The sequence below is a fragment of the Lepisosteus oculatus genome, chromosome 8 (assembly GCF_040954835.1).
Source record: "Lepisosteus oculatus isolate fLepOcu1 chromosome 8, fLepOcu1.hap2, whole genome shotgun sequence".
Taxonomy (NCBI): Eukaryota; Metazoa; Chordata; class Actinopteri; order Semionotiformes; family Lepisosteidae; genus Lepisosteus; species Lepisosteus oculatus.
In genome coordinates, this window is record NC_090703.1 from 27,964,108 (window position 1) to 27,980,545 (window position 16,438).

Below are 16,438 nucleotides of genomic sequence, written 5' to 3' on the forward strand. Positions count from 1 at the left end.
TTGATTACTTATTGTTTATGCTCCTGACACCTGAATTTATTTAGATGTATATAAAATATTGAAGTGCAACATAACATCCAGAAATACAATCGAAAAATAGTCTGTGATGCTTGTGTAGATTTAACTTTTCTCAAATTTAATTAGAAACATATTTAAACTATTAAAAGCATTTCACACCATGGTAAGACAGGAGAATGTGATTGTACTGTATCTGTACAAAATGCGTGGTTGTGTTTACAGAATTAAAGTGTTTAAAAAGTTTAATTAAAAAGTTAAAAACGTATAGCTTACACAAAGATTCTAGGCTGATCACAAGAAAGAAAAATCACCCGTTTTTTTTCTCCAAAATAACCACAGTATGTAACCGAATGAAAGACTTTGATGCTTAAAATGTTTAGGAAGAAAGTGGAATACTGATGTGTATTTTTATTTAAACTACCAAGACCAGCCACATACAGTACAGTTTAAATACTGTAAACACCTGGAGAGTAGGGTAACCCTGGCGGGCTAAGTAGGCCAATGTCTTCGGTAACCGGACCCAGTGGCTCTCCCACTAGGCAGTAGCGTTGGGCCAACCTCGCCACAGCTGTTCCGGCCCCTCCCCTCTCCCACTGAAAAGCCTCCAGAGGGCTGACGCCAACGCCGCGTAGTTGTTCCGCTGGTCCCTGGGTAAATCTAGCAACACCTGATAGGCCTTCCCCTCCAGGACGGCAGTGAGGTGGCATTATTTCTAAATATCTAAATATCACAACATGTGTACACAGCGATCCCCTCGGATTCCAGCTAGTGTGTAATTACACATCGATGAAAAAACGGAGGTTTAAAAAAAGAGAATTAGCTCACTGATAGTGTTATGTGCAAGCTGTGAACATTTTCACAACTCGTGGTCTTTAAAATGCATTTGGTTCGAAGGCTTTCTGTGTTTCCCTTCCAAAGATATGAACAAAAGAATGCTCAAGCGTGGTAAAAAAAATTGCTTAAAAAAGAAATAAAAAATGTGATATAATGATATAAACATTTACTGCAACACATTTACTTGGGTGGGTAGCCGTGTCTGCCTGCAACATTTCTGCTTTGAATCCTTTTTCAGGTGTGAGGGAACAGACAAAGCAGGAACTTATTGTACTTTCTAATTACATTACATGTGGAAAGATAACAGATAACAGATTTTAATCGTCTTTAATTTTGTTATACATTTTAGAAAAGTTCCATCTTTGCATACACCACAAAACTATTTTTGATTGTATTTCTGAATGCTATGTATAAAAAAAACTTGCAGCTTACTCAACGATTCTAAAATGATCATGAGGAAGTGTATGGCATGTCTAATGGTCTAACCCCATTTTCCCCATTTTGATTAAAATCGCAAATGTGTGTTTAATTAAATGCCTTTATTGGTTCACAATCTGACAACGCAATGTAAATCATTATATTGGCCTTCTAACTCCCTTAATTAACTTTAAGCATAGCTTTCTCACTATTTCGATTTATTTTTCATACCATAGTTAAACAAAGCAGGAGTGTATACTACTTCCTCATGGGATCAAACGTGGAGAGATTAGAGTAATTGTATTTATTTTTTAAATAAATTTTAGAAAAGTGTCATTTATACAAAAAAAGTTGCATTTAATACCACCAGTTATATTAATAGAGATATATTAATAGAGATAAGCTCTCTATTAAAGCTCAGATCAAATATCAAACAGCAATATGTCATACACTGGGACTGATCTGTTATGTGGTTGAGTGTGAATTGTGGCGCTCTAGCAGGCAAAGTTGTCTGTGCTGAAAAATAAAAACCGGTTTAACAACTCTTAAGCATACTGCAGTTTTTGTTAGACCATTAGACATGCAATACACTTCCTCGTGATCATTTTAGAATCTTTGAGTAAGCTGCAAGATTTTTTAATTTTATATACACAATACTGCTGACAGCAGAAAGATTCCTATGCTTTTACTCAACAGCTCATTAAAAACAGCATGGTGTTCAAACTGATTTTTTTTACACAGAAGACTGACACAGACTGACACAGCTTTGCGCTGTGAATCTGTTTTTCTAAAAAAACATGTCAGTGGGGGGAGGTGTCTTTTGCTGGAAGACTCGCCTCTTTCTACGTTGAAAATACCTATGAAACCAGTTTAATTAATCACAGCCAGCACTCCCGCGGAGAGTGATGAAAACCGCACAGTGCCAGGCGAATGCACATTAATGTAGGGCTTTCGGGCTCATGTGGATTTGTGCCCTACAGTACAACCTGCGGTACCACTGTGTACATACAGTACGAACATGTTGTGATATTTTGAAATATAAAAAATGTCAATATACTGTAGTTTCCATAATATTTGCTATTTTAGTTTTTCAAAGAAATGTTTATTTGTTAAAAGAAAACTCATAGCAATTGTTGGATTTGAACACCTGACCTTACACTTATACTCTAAATCACTCACCTAAGCCGTCACGCCACCAAGGCAAGTCACATGACATGTACTGAAACAGCAACACACATACAGTAATATGGTCAAAAGGACTACATAAAAACGTTTAGAAATAACCTCATGTAAGACTTTAATGCTTAAAATGTTTAGGGAGAAATGGAATATTGGTTACCAGCAACATACAGTTTACATAAAAAAATGTTTATGTTCCTAAATTAATATCGTTTATGACCTTCAGATGCGTTATGCTCCTCTGCTTTTTATGCTCAGCTAATAAAATTTCCCTTTAGTGGTAAAATTCCATATAAATATTCAATACTAAACGGATTAAAATGTGCACAGTAAAGAGATTAAATGATTAAATCTTTTCACTAACGACCAATACACCAGAAGCCTGAATGCGCAACATTATTAATAATATCTTCCGTGTCGCATTAACATTGGAAAGTGTAAAAAGAGGCAATACACAACGTGTCTCCTCTATAACTCTTCAGTTTACAGAGAAATTCCACCAGAGCCTCACAACATTGTCCAATAATACTCTTCTTGTGTCTAATTTTAAGTTAAGCAGGATTTGAGCTACAGACCATAACAAAAAACTGAATCTACCTGCCATTCTGGTGTTAACAAAACGTGTTTACAAAGAAAGTGGAATACAGTAATACTACCAGCTATATAGATACATAGATTTAGATATTTAGATCCTTAAATTAATATCATTATTAATGTCTTTAGATACTTGATTCCATATTATATTCCGGATTATAAAACAGATAATTCTGGTCCTGAGATCTGATTGGCTGACACCCTTCTGAAGCCATGCTATATTCTTTCGTATATGCACACCCCAGAATTTTTACTTTTTAATGTGTGGTAAAGAAATTTTAAAGACTACTTCTAAGCATAGATATGAAAGCATAGATAAAAAGGTTTGGATTCTGATGTATCTGATACACATATCTTTTTTGCTGTCTTTGTTGTGCTCTTGAGGATCCATGTGATATTCTGAGCTCTCTTTGAATGATAAGTGTTGCATAGTTTAAATCATTTTCGTTCTTAGAAATTATTAAATGCTCTGTTAAAACTATTAACTATTAGTAATATCTTTGGTAAAGGCTTTGATGTATAAAATATTTCTGCATAATTAAAATATTTATGATTAAGGTAGGTTGTGTATCACATATCTTCCATGGCATTCTGACATGATTTTTGAATTAGATTTTTTGCTTAAGTAGTATCTGATAATTTTGAATATTTTTTTTTTCTTATATACATATATATTTTTATTATATTATATAAAAGGGTTTATTAAAAGTACTGACAGGGAACATGATGGTCTAGGTAAAAAGCATTGACAAAATCACAGCTTCCTCTTTTTTGTCAGATATGTTTCATACCCATCAGCTTATAGAAATTTAAAAAAGATTGTTCACAACATTTACAACTTATCCAATAATGAAAATGCATGTTTCAGAAGGTTTTACAGCAAAGAAACCTGTAATTTAAGAAATGTGTTTCCTCTACATTCTAAAGAGAAAAAGTTTGCGAACCTCATAGATCTATATTCCTGTAGGTTTAAAATGTAATTACACATATTGTGAAAACTAAGGCACCAGTACAGCTCTTTCTTTATTATGATATCTCACACACTTAACATTAACCAAAAACAAAACTGAATGGGCAGAATCAAAATGAATTGAGAATTTCATTGGCACAGAAGTGTAGCCTTCTGTGCCAATGAACTTGTAAAGATGTTGAGAAACAAAAATATGCACAATAACTTTCAGAACAATTATAAAACTGAAGTAGATATTAACTCTGTTACATTATATTCAACAAGTAGATTTTTCAATGGATGCACGAATGAGGTCACTCAGTAGCCTACAACTATATAGCCGACACTCAATAGCCTACAATAGTTAACTGCTTTAGTATTTTCGCTTCCCGCACAACTGGATTCAATAATTTTTTTCTTTCTCTGATATTCTCTAAATTTGTTTTCAGAAAACTCAATAGGTTTCGACACATAATCGTTGTATTTTGTCTCCAGGTGTCTTTGTAATTTGTTTGGCTTTAAAGCCTCATTTAATAACACTTCGGAACACACAGTCTCAGTTGCCGCACATGTAATGCCCAGAGCCTGGTACTCACTGCTACTGTATATTTTCTCTTTTTTAGTTTGGTTTTGGATTTTGGGTTATCAGTGTGAGACACTGAAGCAGTTTATTTGCTTGTATATGGGCCTTCCTCTGGGTTTTTCCTCATAAGAGAACCAAACGTAAGCCACTTATCTATGATATGAAAGGTAATTAGGCAGTAAAACTACATTCGTCATTAGCATTCTTGTCATGTCTTGTCGTATAAATTGTGCTAAATGGCAGTCACGTTGGTCATGCAGCATGCTTAGCCATAATATCTATAAAATATTTATATTATGTTATTTATATTATATATATATTATGTTATATGTTTATGACTCTTTTACAATTACAACAATCATTTGATGGCCCCCTTGCAGTACCACAGTACCACAGGTTGAAAACCACTGTACTTGAACATGTATGATTGAGTGAAGGTTCAAGCATCCCTCCTAAACCATTTCATCCACAAGAAGCAGAACCCTACCTTTGACTCCTTGATTTTCACAGAAATGACTTGTTTCCTTTGCCGGATAATTTCCACCAGCTCATCACATTCCTCCATCAGCTTGGCTTCATGCACAGCTGTGTTCACCTGGAAACAGACAGAGCAAGTAGAAATGATGGAGAAAAATGCCTTTGCAGAATTTACTCTGCATTTGAAGGAATGTAAAAGTTCCATTTATTCTAATCAGGAATAATTGCAGCTGGCATGCCGCTAGAGACCGCACTAGAGAATATTGAATATATATTTAGCTTAGGAATGCATATATTCACATGCGTGTAATTAAGGTTTTGTTTGTTATTAAAAGGGCACACAAGGTGATATTAGAGTTGGGTTTGTGTTTTTTTTGGGCTGACTGAAGAAAGATACAAGATGTGAAGAAGGGGTTAACTGATTCCTTTCTAAGCAACAGACTAGAGTTATGGCAGGAAAGGGAGATAAGTGATAAGGATTCCAGATGCCAGCTAGGTAACCCCCCAGGGAGGGTAAATCCCTGACCATTTGGCCAAAAGGCTCTGAACTGTCCTAATACCGTGATCTCTTCTTCCATTACCATAATAATGAGTTACGTCAGAAGCGGCAGGAAAGGGCTATATAAACTAAAAGTTTGTACCGGCACTTTGAACAATACTTCGGTTTTGTTGTTTCTTGTGGGCAACAAGACTTTGGTTTTATTGTTCCTTGCATGCAATAAACTCATCTGTTTAACTTCATCTCAGGATCCAGAACTTATTCTTTCTGTTACAACATGACATTGGTATTTGCTGTTTTATGGCCTATTAAAGACCATAAATAATGCCTGCTGGACATAACTTTTTGTAGTCATTGTGGGACAATTGCTACAAAGTCAAATCAGCATACCAACTAGTGTTGATTTAATGGTGTCGAATACACAGCTCCGTACTAAACTAGTACATTAGTAAAATACCAATTGCAATGAACATAGATGCTGACATTAATTCCCACCTCTGTACTAAAAATATTCTCAACTGCAACAATCCCAAAGTAATGGCAGCTTCCCCCTACAGTACAGGGCTTAATTTATACCATAATAAGCAGAACAGTCGATTGCACACTAAAGTTCAGAATGTAGCAGCAGCCTGTCACTGAAATAATATTGTTATCATGTAATGATTTTAAGCATTTGTTACTCTAAAATATTTTGTATTATACAATTCAATTGTTATTCCAACCACAATACATGAAACTTATATATGTCTCATATTCTGATCATGAAGGAAGGTTTTAATAGTATTACACCTAAGAATGCACATACAGCGAGAATCGAGAGTCTCGAGAATTCATACAGGAAACAAACATTATGAATAACATCTGCTAGTACAGATGACAAGTCACACTCACATGAGAAGCTGACCATCACTTAGCTTATCATAACACCTGGAGCATGTATAACCAAGGTAGGAGACATCATCTCAGTCTAGGCTTTACACATCAGGAAGTTCACTGTCAATAACTGATACCTCTGTAGTAGGCAGATATTTGGGGAGAGGTCACTTCATTTTTTTGACATGCTACATTTGACTCATTCATAATACCCGGGTTCATCTTGATGTGAGCTTACAGTATCCAGAGTACACCGCCAGTCATGATCCAGCTACCAGCAGCAGTGTTAGAGCAATAGTTTCTGTTTCCAACCCCCCTGATGAACCACAACACTTGTGTTTGGTACCTACCAGGGTGGTTTGAAGGTTTGTTCCATTAAAGACAAACACAACTACACGTACCCCTTCAAGGCTTACTGTTTTTTTTTGGATGTTACTACCCAATTCAACAGTGTGGCCCCTTATATAAGTTTGGTCTTATATTGTTTGGTTCTAGACGGTAGAGTGTTAAGTCACCAAGGTGCATTATGGCTTCCTCAGGAACTTGCTGGAAAAGTGATTGGGCAGCTGCATTGTGGAAGCTGTATCATGCCTGTCATAACTCATAGTGAAAGTTTACTTCCCATCTGCTCTCCATGGGGTTCATTAACCTCCCTCTGCTCGCTTTAGTAGCTTTACACCCTTCAGTGGTGGATCATTTAGACACAGCCAATAGATAGCTTTGATAGACGTACCCATCTCAAGATTTGGAACCGAATTCAATCTTGGATTGCCTTCTGGGTGAGCTACGAGCGATGGGGTGGTTACATGCTCCTCTACTGAGAAGAGAGGGATCAAGTGGGTTGGGATTTTTCCCACGGCTAGACTGGCTACAGTGGCACTAAGCTTCCTAAACAGGTCAACATTCTGGCCTATTGCACACAAGTGTAAATTCACTTTATACAGATGCAGCCATTCAAAATGCACGGGCGATACCGCATTATTTTCCGGTACCCTGTACGCAGTCTACCGCGAGTTACCGGTAAATACCGCGAGTTACCGGTAAATACTGCTAGCAAAATAATAGTATCCAGAATTTCCGCAAGGTGGAGCTAATGAAGCTCAACCTCTCATGTTTGAGCTGTCGCCATCAAAGTCTTTAACGAAGATATTACTAATAGTATTAATAATGAATGACCTTGGACAAGCTGTAAGTGTAAACTCAAAGTATTGCCCTGGTCCACATTCCTTTTTTCATTGACCGTCTTTGTAAAAGTAACACCACAGCATTTCGCAATCACGCATTTTTTTCCAATCATGCAAATTACAGTAATTTTTGAGAATCGATTCACCATGCCTTTCACATGCTCATAAAAGAGATTGATTTAGGAATATAAACATATTACCGTATGCAAACTGTACTGTATACAGTATGTATATGTATATTTAATGTCTTAACTGTGCCCGTTTAAGTATTGAATATTCATATGGAATTTTACCACTAAAGGGAAATCTTAGTAGCTGAGCTTAAAAAGAATGGGAGCATACTGCAACGCGTGTGAAGGCCATAAACGATATTAATTTGGGAACATACACATACAGTATATGGCTAGTCTCGGTACTTTAAAGAAAACATACACAAAACATGGTTTCATTATGACCAGAATCGGTCTTGAGATATTTTTAACTTGATTTACAGTATTTGAGAGGTATGTCTTGACACCGATACTACGTAAATACTGCTCACGTATATGTTTCTAGGTTTATATTATGCATTTTATACGGTCAAATTACTTTTGAGCAACTGATAAGAAGCGTGAAACGGTATGCCCAGGGCGTTTTAGTTTTAGTTTTGTTTTAATGCAGTGCAGTGGATTGATTAGAGATATCAAGTTCATACAAGTCATTTTTTAAATGTTGTAGTTCGTCTTGTAAAAATGTTACGAGTACATCATCTGTCAACAATTATACAGGTTCTGTTTCCATATTGCGGATTTTGGTTACGTAATATTATTTTCTAATTTCACGTTGTGAATATATGATTTGGGCAAACAGAGCCGCAAAGAAGTACATTATGGGTTGTTGTTTTTTTTTTGCAGTTTTATCTAGGACAAGCGATGCTTAAACCTTTGTCTGATTCTTGTGAAACTATCCACACGACAGTTACAGTACCTAGGAGTTGACTTCAGTGATGTCACTGATGGGATGTTTCTAAAAATCCATCCTCTGTAAAACGTCTTCTCTAGTTGTCCTGCATATGTATTCGCTAATGAAGCTGTGTGTTCTGAGCCTGGATCTCTACATTTCTGTATGAACCAGCTTAGAGGGCTAAAGACAGCTTGTGTTTACATTGAGTGTAAGGTAATTTATGCTTCTAAAGTCATGGTCAGCATTTATTATTGTACTGTGCTGTAAACTTGTGCTGTGCTGTAAAAAAAAATTTTTTTTTTGAATCACGTATCTAAGGATAATTAGATATTATGTAAGGATAAAATCTAAGGATAATTGGCTACATTACTCTGCTCTCCTCCCCACTGATAGCTGATGTGTGGTGAGCGTTCTAGCGCACTATGGCTGCCGTCGCATCATCCAGGTGGATGCTGCACATTGGTGGTGGTGGAGGGGAGTCCCCATTACCTGTAAAGCGCTTTGAGTGGAGTGTCCAGAAAAGCGCTATATAAGTGTAAGCAATTATTATTATTATTATTATAATTGCAGTATAACTTTGTTCATACACAAACAGTGGCATGTTACATTATAATTTGGGTGTCTCCTCTCGCCAAAAAGCTCCAAATTGCATTTTGAGTGCGGTTTTTGACTTTTTCTAAATTGCAACCCATAAATAAAGCTGATACAGTTTAGACTTACTGTATTCTAAACTGTATTACAACAGCACATTGGACAATGCAACGTAAATTGCAAAAATGCACTTGGAATCTGTCCAAGCCCTACTATGAAAATTATTTAAATTCAGAGAGCAATCACGCTGTGTTTATGTAGAAAAAGCGATTAGGTTTATGAGCAATCTAATTACCTATTTGCTTAAAACGCTATAAAAATAAAGTTTATTTAAAGATGAATGATGTCGCAGTTTAAATAATTTTCATAGTTATGTCATTATAGACAGATAATGTACAGATTTGATAAAGCTATGAAATAATGTAACTAGGCACAGAACAAGTTTACAGCAGAGTACAATAATAAATGCTGACCATGACTTTAGAAGCATAAATTACCTTACACTCAGTGTAAACACAAGCTGTCTTTAGCCCTCTAAGCTGGTTCATACAAAAATGTAGAGATCCAGGCTCAGAACACACAGCTTCATTAGCGAATACATATGCAGGACAACTAGAGAAGACGTTTTACAGAGGATGGATTTTTAGAAACATCCCATCAGTGACATCACTGAAGTCAACTCCTAGGTACTGTAACTGTCGTGTGGATAGTTTCACAAGAATCAGACAAAGGTTTAAGCATCGCTTGTGCTAGATAAAACTGCAAAAAAAAAAACAACAACCCATAATGTACTTCTTTGCGGCTCTGTTTGCCCAAATCATATATTCACAACGTGAAATTAGAAAATAATATTACGTAACCAAAATCCGCAATATGGAAACAGAACCTGTGTAATTGTTGACAGATGATGTACTCGTAACATTTTTACAAGACGAACTACAACATTTAAAAAATGACTTGTATGTACTTGATATCTCTAATCAATCCCCTGCACTGCATTAAAACAAAACTAAAACTAAAACGCCCTGGGCATACCGTTTCGCGCTTCTTATCATTTGCTCAAAAGTAATTTGACCATATGAAATGCATAATATAAACCTAGAAACATATACGTGAGCAGTATTTACGTAGTATCGGTGTCAAGACATACCTCTCAAATACTGTAAATCAAGTTAAAAATATCTCAAGACCGATTCTGGTCATAATGAAACCATGTTTCGTGTATGTTTTCTTTAAAGTACCGAGACCAGCCATATACTGTATGTTTATGTTCCAAAATTAATATCGTTTATGGCCTTCACACGAGTTGCAGTATGCTCCTATTCTTTTTATGCTCAGCTAGTAAGATTTCCCTTCAGTGGTAAAATTCCATATGAATTTTCAATACTTAAACGGGCACAGTTAAGACGTTTACTGTAAATCTTTCTACGACAGACCAACGGACCATGAGTGCCCCTGTCGGTCAACCAATCACGTACCGCGGTACCCCGCGTCATCTTGCGTCACGATGCGCGACGCCGTAGCCAATTACGTCCGGTACATGTCTGTACCGCACACTTTGAATGGCTGCATCTGTAACACCGACAATCCTGCCTACTGTGTGAAGGATATGATTTAACCCTGTTGCATAGAAAGTTACCTGTGGGGTTTTCCCTCAGCTTTCCAGCTCTTGCTGCTGTTGACACAGCCTGTCACTATCCTCTGACATCTCCTTCTGCATCTCTGACACCTGCCTTCTTGGGGCTGTCAGGGTGAGAGTGCCATTAGCAAACAAATCTACCACAAATAGCAAATGCACAACAGTGGCGGCAGCAATCAGTCCCCCCAAATGTCTTTTATGGTGGCTGATCCCAGTCATTTCCTCCTGAGTGGCTGTTGCCTTTCTAAGCTGCTGGAGGCATGTGGCATCCTATGCAACAATGTCCTGGAAATCTGGGGAGATCTGACGCAGCTGCTGATGCTGCTCTTCCATTTTCAGGGCATTTGCTTTTCTGATCTGTTCATGCCTGTGCTCTAGGAACCCCATTGGGGGTGGTGCAGCCGTGGATCATGCCTGACCCTTGGCTGAGTGGTCATCTGGATCACCTGAGTGAACTGGGATTGTTACACCATTCTCACTGTTCTGGTCCACTCTGCACACCCCCTGGTTGAGGAATCCCTCTATCAGCATGTTTGCAATCGTTTGCTTGGGGTGGGTGTAGGACATTTGCTCTCTCCCCCCTTCCTTTGCTAGGGGTCAGGGAGCTTCCCCAGCTCTGGAATAGCTAGTTCATAGTCTTTGAACTCGCTATCACTCACCAGGCCCATGTCAGTGCGGGCGGGGATTCTGACACCCCCCTTTGCCATGTTCTGCACTAACAGGCGGGTGGCTTGACCATCCTGCTCCGGTCTGGGTGAACCACTGTTGTCAGACTCAGACTGACAAACTGAACTTGTGGCTGTAAGAAAACCGGCTCGGCTTTCCTTCTCTGTACCTTCCTGGGGACCGGGTGTGTTGGAAACCTTGCCGTCGAGGCAGGAACAATCAGGTCACTCACTACCTGGTTGTTCTGATAAATAATGTTACCTGACTGCAGGTTCCCTGGGTCACAGCAGAGGGGATTGGCATCTGAGCTCAGGTGTGTCCACAGCACAGTAGTCCCAGTGTCCAGCTGGGCCCCCTGTCTAACCTCCAAATGTTGAACAGGGGTCACCTGGCGGTGGCCCTGTGACAGCTGCTCAAACAGATCCTCACTAATAGAGGACTTCTCAGAGCTAAGGGTGAGGGATGACCCCATTTTGGTCTAAGGGTGCACAGGGAAAACTCCTTTTCATCACCAGGTGGGGAGATCTGCTCCTCTTTAGGGATGTAAAAGGGGTGTGCTTTACATGGCGGATCAGGCGGCTGCTTGGAGCACCGCTCCTGTGGCAGGAAGGCTGTTGGGACCTTGGCTGGGGCAGGACCTCCCTGTATGTCCGGGAAACAAGAGAATATTTTTATTCCTCGTCCAGAGGGAACAGAGGGAATCTTTGCATGGGCTACTGTGTTCGGGAGGCACTGAGTGAGCACCCTATGCCTCTTGACCCCCCTTTCCTTCTGTACAAAAGGCTTAGGGGCATTGACCTGAGCCCACAATTTTCTCTTGCTGGCAATCCACCAAAGGTTCCTCTCTAAGTCTCATGCCCTTTCCTTTTTCTACCTGTTTGAGCTTGCCGTATAAACCTGATGACAACAAACACATTTCAGCCCCAGTGTCAATCAATGCCTCCATGTGTAATAGGTCTCCCAAGGCAACCTTGAGATAAAAGCTTCTGGCTTTTCCTCTCTGTTTTAACTTCCCCTGCCTGCTCTCTGACTTCAGGGGTGGAGTCAGCACTTGCATAGGAGTAGCTGACCTCATCCAGGCAGGAACCCTTCAGCTCAATCAGACTGAGAGAGGGGGAGGGGTGGGCTCTGCCTCCTCCAGTGGAGAGGGGCGTGGCCTGCTTTCCTGAGGTGGAGAGTTTTAGCTCATTCACGTTTCTGGCAGCCTTGGGGAAAGTTTGTCCTTGTCCAAGTAAAGCCTGTTCAAGCCTGGCCAAGCAGGCTGCTATCGCATCCTTTTGCTTAGCCTTTTTGTTAGCTTTCTCTAGCCCTTTCCCTCCCCCGGTGTCATTTAGGATGCTTGGTGCGGTCCTGTCTGCCTGCTTTGTGCTGGGGCTTAGCTGGCTTAGGAGCCTCCGCTCCTTCGAGCAGGAGGGAATTAACCCTGCTGGCTCTGACTGCAAACCCAGTCACTTTAAAAGCTTCTCGCTCGGAGTGACTTTGGACCTCACACTCCCAGGCTTTCTGCGCTAATCTCCTAATATCAGTCATTTTCATGGTCTGTGCATCTGCATGCATTATGATCATTTTTCTGACTGACGGGTGGAGATTGGCAATGAATAAACCCTTGAAATTTGTGTTCTCTTCGCAACCCTCATAATTTCGCCCTGCAAAATAAGTTTGTCTAAGTCTCTCATAATATTCGCAAGGGGACTCAGCTCCCTCGTGCTTAACGTTATGGGAGGCGGCCACAGCAGCAGTCCGGTCAATAAACACACCGTACTCTTGGATTAGGGCTTGGCACAGCTCCTCAAAGTCATTACAGACTTCTTTGTGGCTGCACTACAGAGATGGAGGGTGAGATGGGGCCTCATTTAGGAAAACATTCCAACGCTTAATTCTGTCTTATTAACAAGCATTGCCGCTACACCCATATATCTCAAGTTTACCCTGAAGCTTTTGGCACTTCAATAAAGGTAAATTCAAGCTATTTAGTGAGTTTTAAAGCTAAATTAGATACGACCTCTATTGCATTTACAGAACCTCCTGCACTAAGCTGTTTGTTACCTTGGCTCTCAGGTCTACCTGAAGTTTTTCAACTTCATTAAAATTCAATTAATCAGTACTGTGCCAGTAGTCAGGATTGTCGTTGTCATAAAGAGTGCTTATTAGCGACTCTAATTCAGACTTTTTTACAACCATCGTTATTTCTCAGGAAACGTAAGAGTATTACTTTTAAGTATGAAATCACAGTTCTCCACAATATCAAATATGCAATCAAGCCGATAGATCGCAAAAGGTCACCAAAATCAAGCACTGTAGCTTAAAGAGCAAAGGGGATTTTTTTCGGCTTTCAGTACACTCTGTATTGCCGTGCACCGAAGCTGCAGCGTTTTTTTTCACTGAATTATTCCACTTGATCGACTGATTTCAATCTGAACCATCCTCACACGGGGCACCAATAAATGTAGGGGTTTTGTGCATTTACTGGGACAATTATTCATTATAGCAGTAAGTCACAAAGTGTAGGTTGTAAACCTTGGGATAAGACTCTCCCTTGGAATCTCCCAGACAGTAAGATGCCAGAGATGACCATTTATTAGGGTGGCTGGAGAATCTCAGCCTTGGGAGCTGTTCCTTATCAGGAAACTCGATAAGCTAGAAAAGCAGCTTAAATCTGAACCAAATGGAATGGCCTCTCTGCGTCCAGCACCACTGAGATGAGGGAGAGAGGGACTGGCAAAGGAGCAGCAAACTTAATTCCTGTATTTTTAACATGACATGCCACTATACATTAAAAGAGATATGATAACCTGTTAAACTCAAGCCCATATGCTTGTTTATTGTGTTCACAAACAAGAATGAAACACAGTAATCAATCACTCATTTTTCTTGTCTGGCAACCTATTAACACTTTGAATGAAGGGCAATCCCCTCTGCAATCAACATTTTTTCATGATGAGTCATGATGGTGTTACAGTATTCATCATATATCCCACAGATATATGCTGTTTAATATGTTTGTGTTATTGCACTGCCTTGAAGTTTACAAACTACTAGTATTATGGCATAAAACTCCATTTCATTGTTGTTTTATTTTTTATGTTGAATGTATTACACTCACAGATGCAACCATTCAAAACGCGTGGGGTACTTCACGGTACAACACGGTGGGCATCTCACATCAACACGCAGTATCATGCAGTATCACACGGTGTAACGCGTCATTTGACTTCATACTGGAAAGTATCTGGAATCACCTTGTAAAACAACCAGGAGGAGTCACAAAAGCTTAACCTCTCATGTACAGCATTTGACCTTTTAAATTAAATGTATTACAGCATGTTAATCATCAGTCATTAAAAAGTTGGTATATTTTATGAAAGCAAGATTGCTCAGTTGGACAAAAGTACACAACCTACCTTTATCATAAATATTTTAATTATGCAGAAATATTTTATGCATCAAAGCCTTTACCGAAGATATTACTAATAGTATTAATAATGAATGACTTTGGACAAGCTGTAAACTCAAAGTATTACACTGGTCCAGATTCTTTCTAACCGTCATTTTAAACGAAAAAACTTTTATTTTTTTCTTTGACAAACACCACAGCATTTTGTTGATCTAACTAATGAGGACAGGACATTCGCTAGCCAATATGATAAAGCAATAAATGACTTTTTTTGTTCATTTCTTTAGCACATTTGTACAAGCACTTGGAAACTGTCCAATCCCTACTTTGTCAGGCATTTTCTTTTACTATAAGGGACATAAAAACTCCCTTGCTTTAAACAGAGCGTTTCATAATTTCTAACAATGAAAATTATTTAAACTGCGACACTTATCATTCAACCAGAGCTCAAAATATCACAAGGATCCTCAAGAGCACAACAAAGACTGTATTAAAAGATACTTGTATCAGATACATGAGAATCCAAGCTTTTTTTATCTATGCTTTCTTATCTACCCTAAGAAGTAGTCTTTAAAATTTATCACACAGTAAAAACTCAAATTTCTGGGGTGTCCGTATACCAGAGATTATGGTAACGTTTCAGAAGGGTGTCAGCCAGTCAGATTCCAGGACCGGAATTATCTGTTTTATGATAAAGAATTTTATATGTAATACGTATCTAAAGAAATTAATAATGATATTAATTTAAGGATCAAAATATCTAAATCTACGTATCTATATAGCTGGTAGTATTACTGTATTTCGCTTTCTCTGTAAACACGTTTTGTTAACACCCGAATCGCAAGTGGATTCTGTTTTTTGGTCTGTTATGGTCTGTAGTTCAAATCCTGCTTAACTAAAACTTGAAGTGTATTATTGGACAATGTTGTGAGGCTCTGGCGGAATTTCTCTGTAAACTGAAGAGTTATAGAGGAGACAGGTTGTGTATCGCTTCTTTTGACACTTGTAAAAAAAACATTCCAATGTAAATGCGACATGGAAGATAATGTGGTGTATTGGTCGTTAGTGAAATGATTTAATCATTTAATCTTTACTGTGCACATTTTAATCCGCTTAGTATTGAATATTTATATGGAATTTTAACACTAAAGGGAAATTTTAGTAGCTAAGCATAAAACGCAGAGGAGCATAACGAATGTCATAACGGTCATAAACGATATTAATTTAGGAACATAAACATATTATGTATACTGTATGTTGCTGTTATTGGTATTTTAAAGAAAAAATACACATTAATACTCCATTTCTCCCTAAACATTTTAAGCACCAAAGTCTTACATGTGGTTGAACTTCCGACCATATTACTGTAATAGGTGTATTGCTGTTTCAATATATGTTATATGACTTGCTTCAGTGGTCTCACGGCTTAAGTGATTGATTCACAGTATAAGCTTGAGGTTGGGTGTTCAAATCCGGCAATCGCTATGAGTTTTCTTTTAACAAAAAACACTTATTTGAAAAACTAAAATAGCAAATATTATGGAAACTACAGTATATTGACATTTTTTATATTTCAAAATAACACATGTTCATACTGTA

General features: G+C 38.4%; 1 protein-coding gene across 4 annotated transcripts in view; it reads right to left on the reverse strand.

Moving 5' to 3' along the window:
- Window positions 1-16,438, reverse strand: part of mid2 (midline 2) — a 508,198-nt gene that overhangs the window by 183,782 nt on the left and 307,978 nt on the right. For all 4 annotated transcript variants that reach the window (XM_069193421.1, XM_015351122.2, XM_015351120.2 and 1 more), the window contains one exon: window positions 5,062-5,169. In XM_069193421.1, the coding sequence (XP_069049522.1) occupies window positions 5,062-5,169 (108 nt within the window). The remainder of the gene's footprint in view (window positions 1-5,061; window positions 5,170-16,438) is intronic.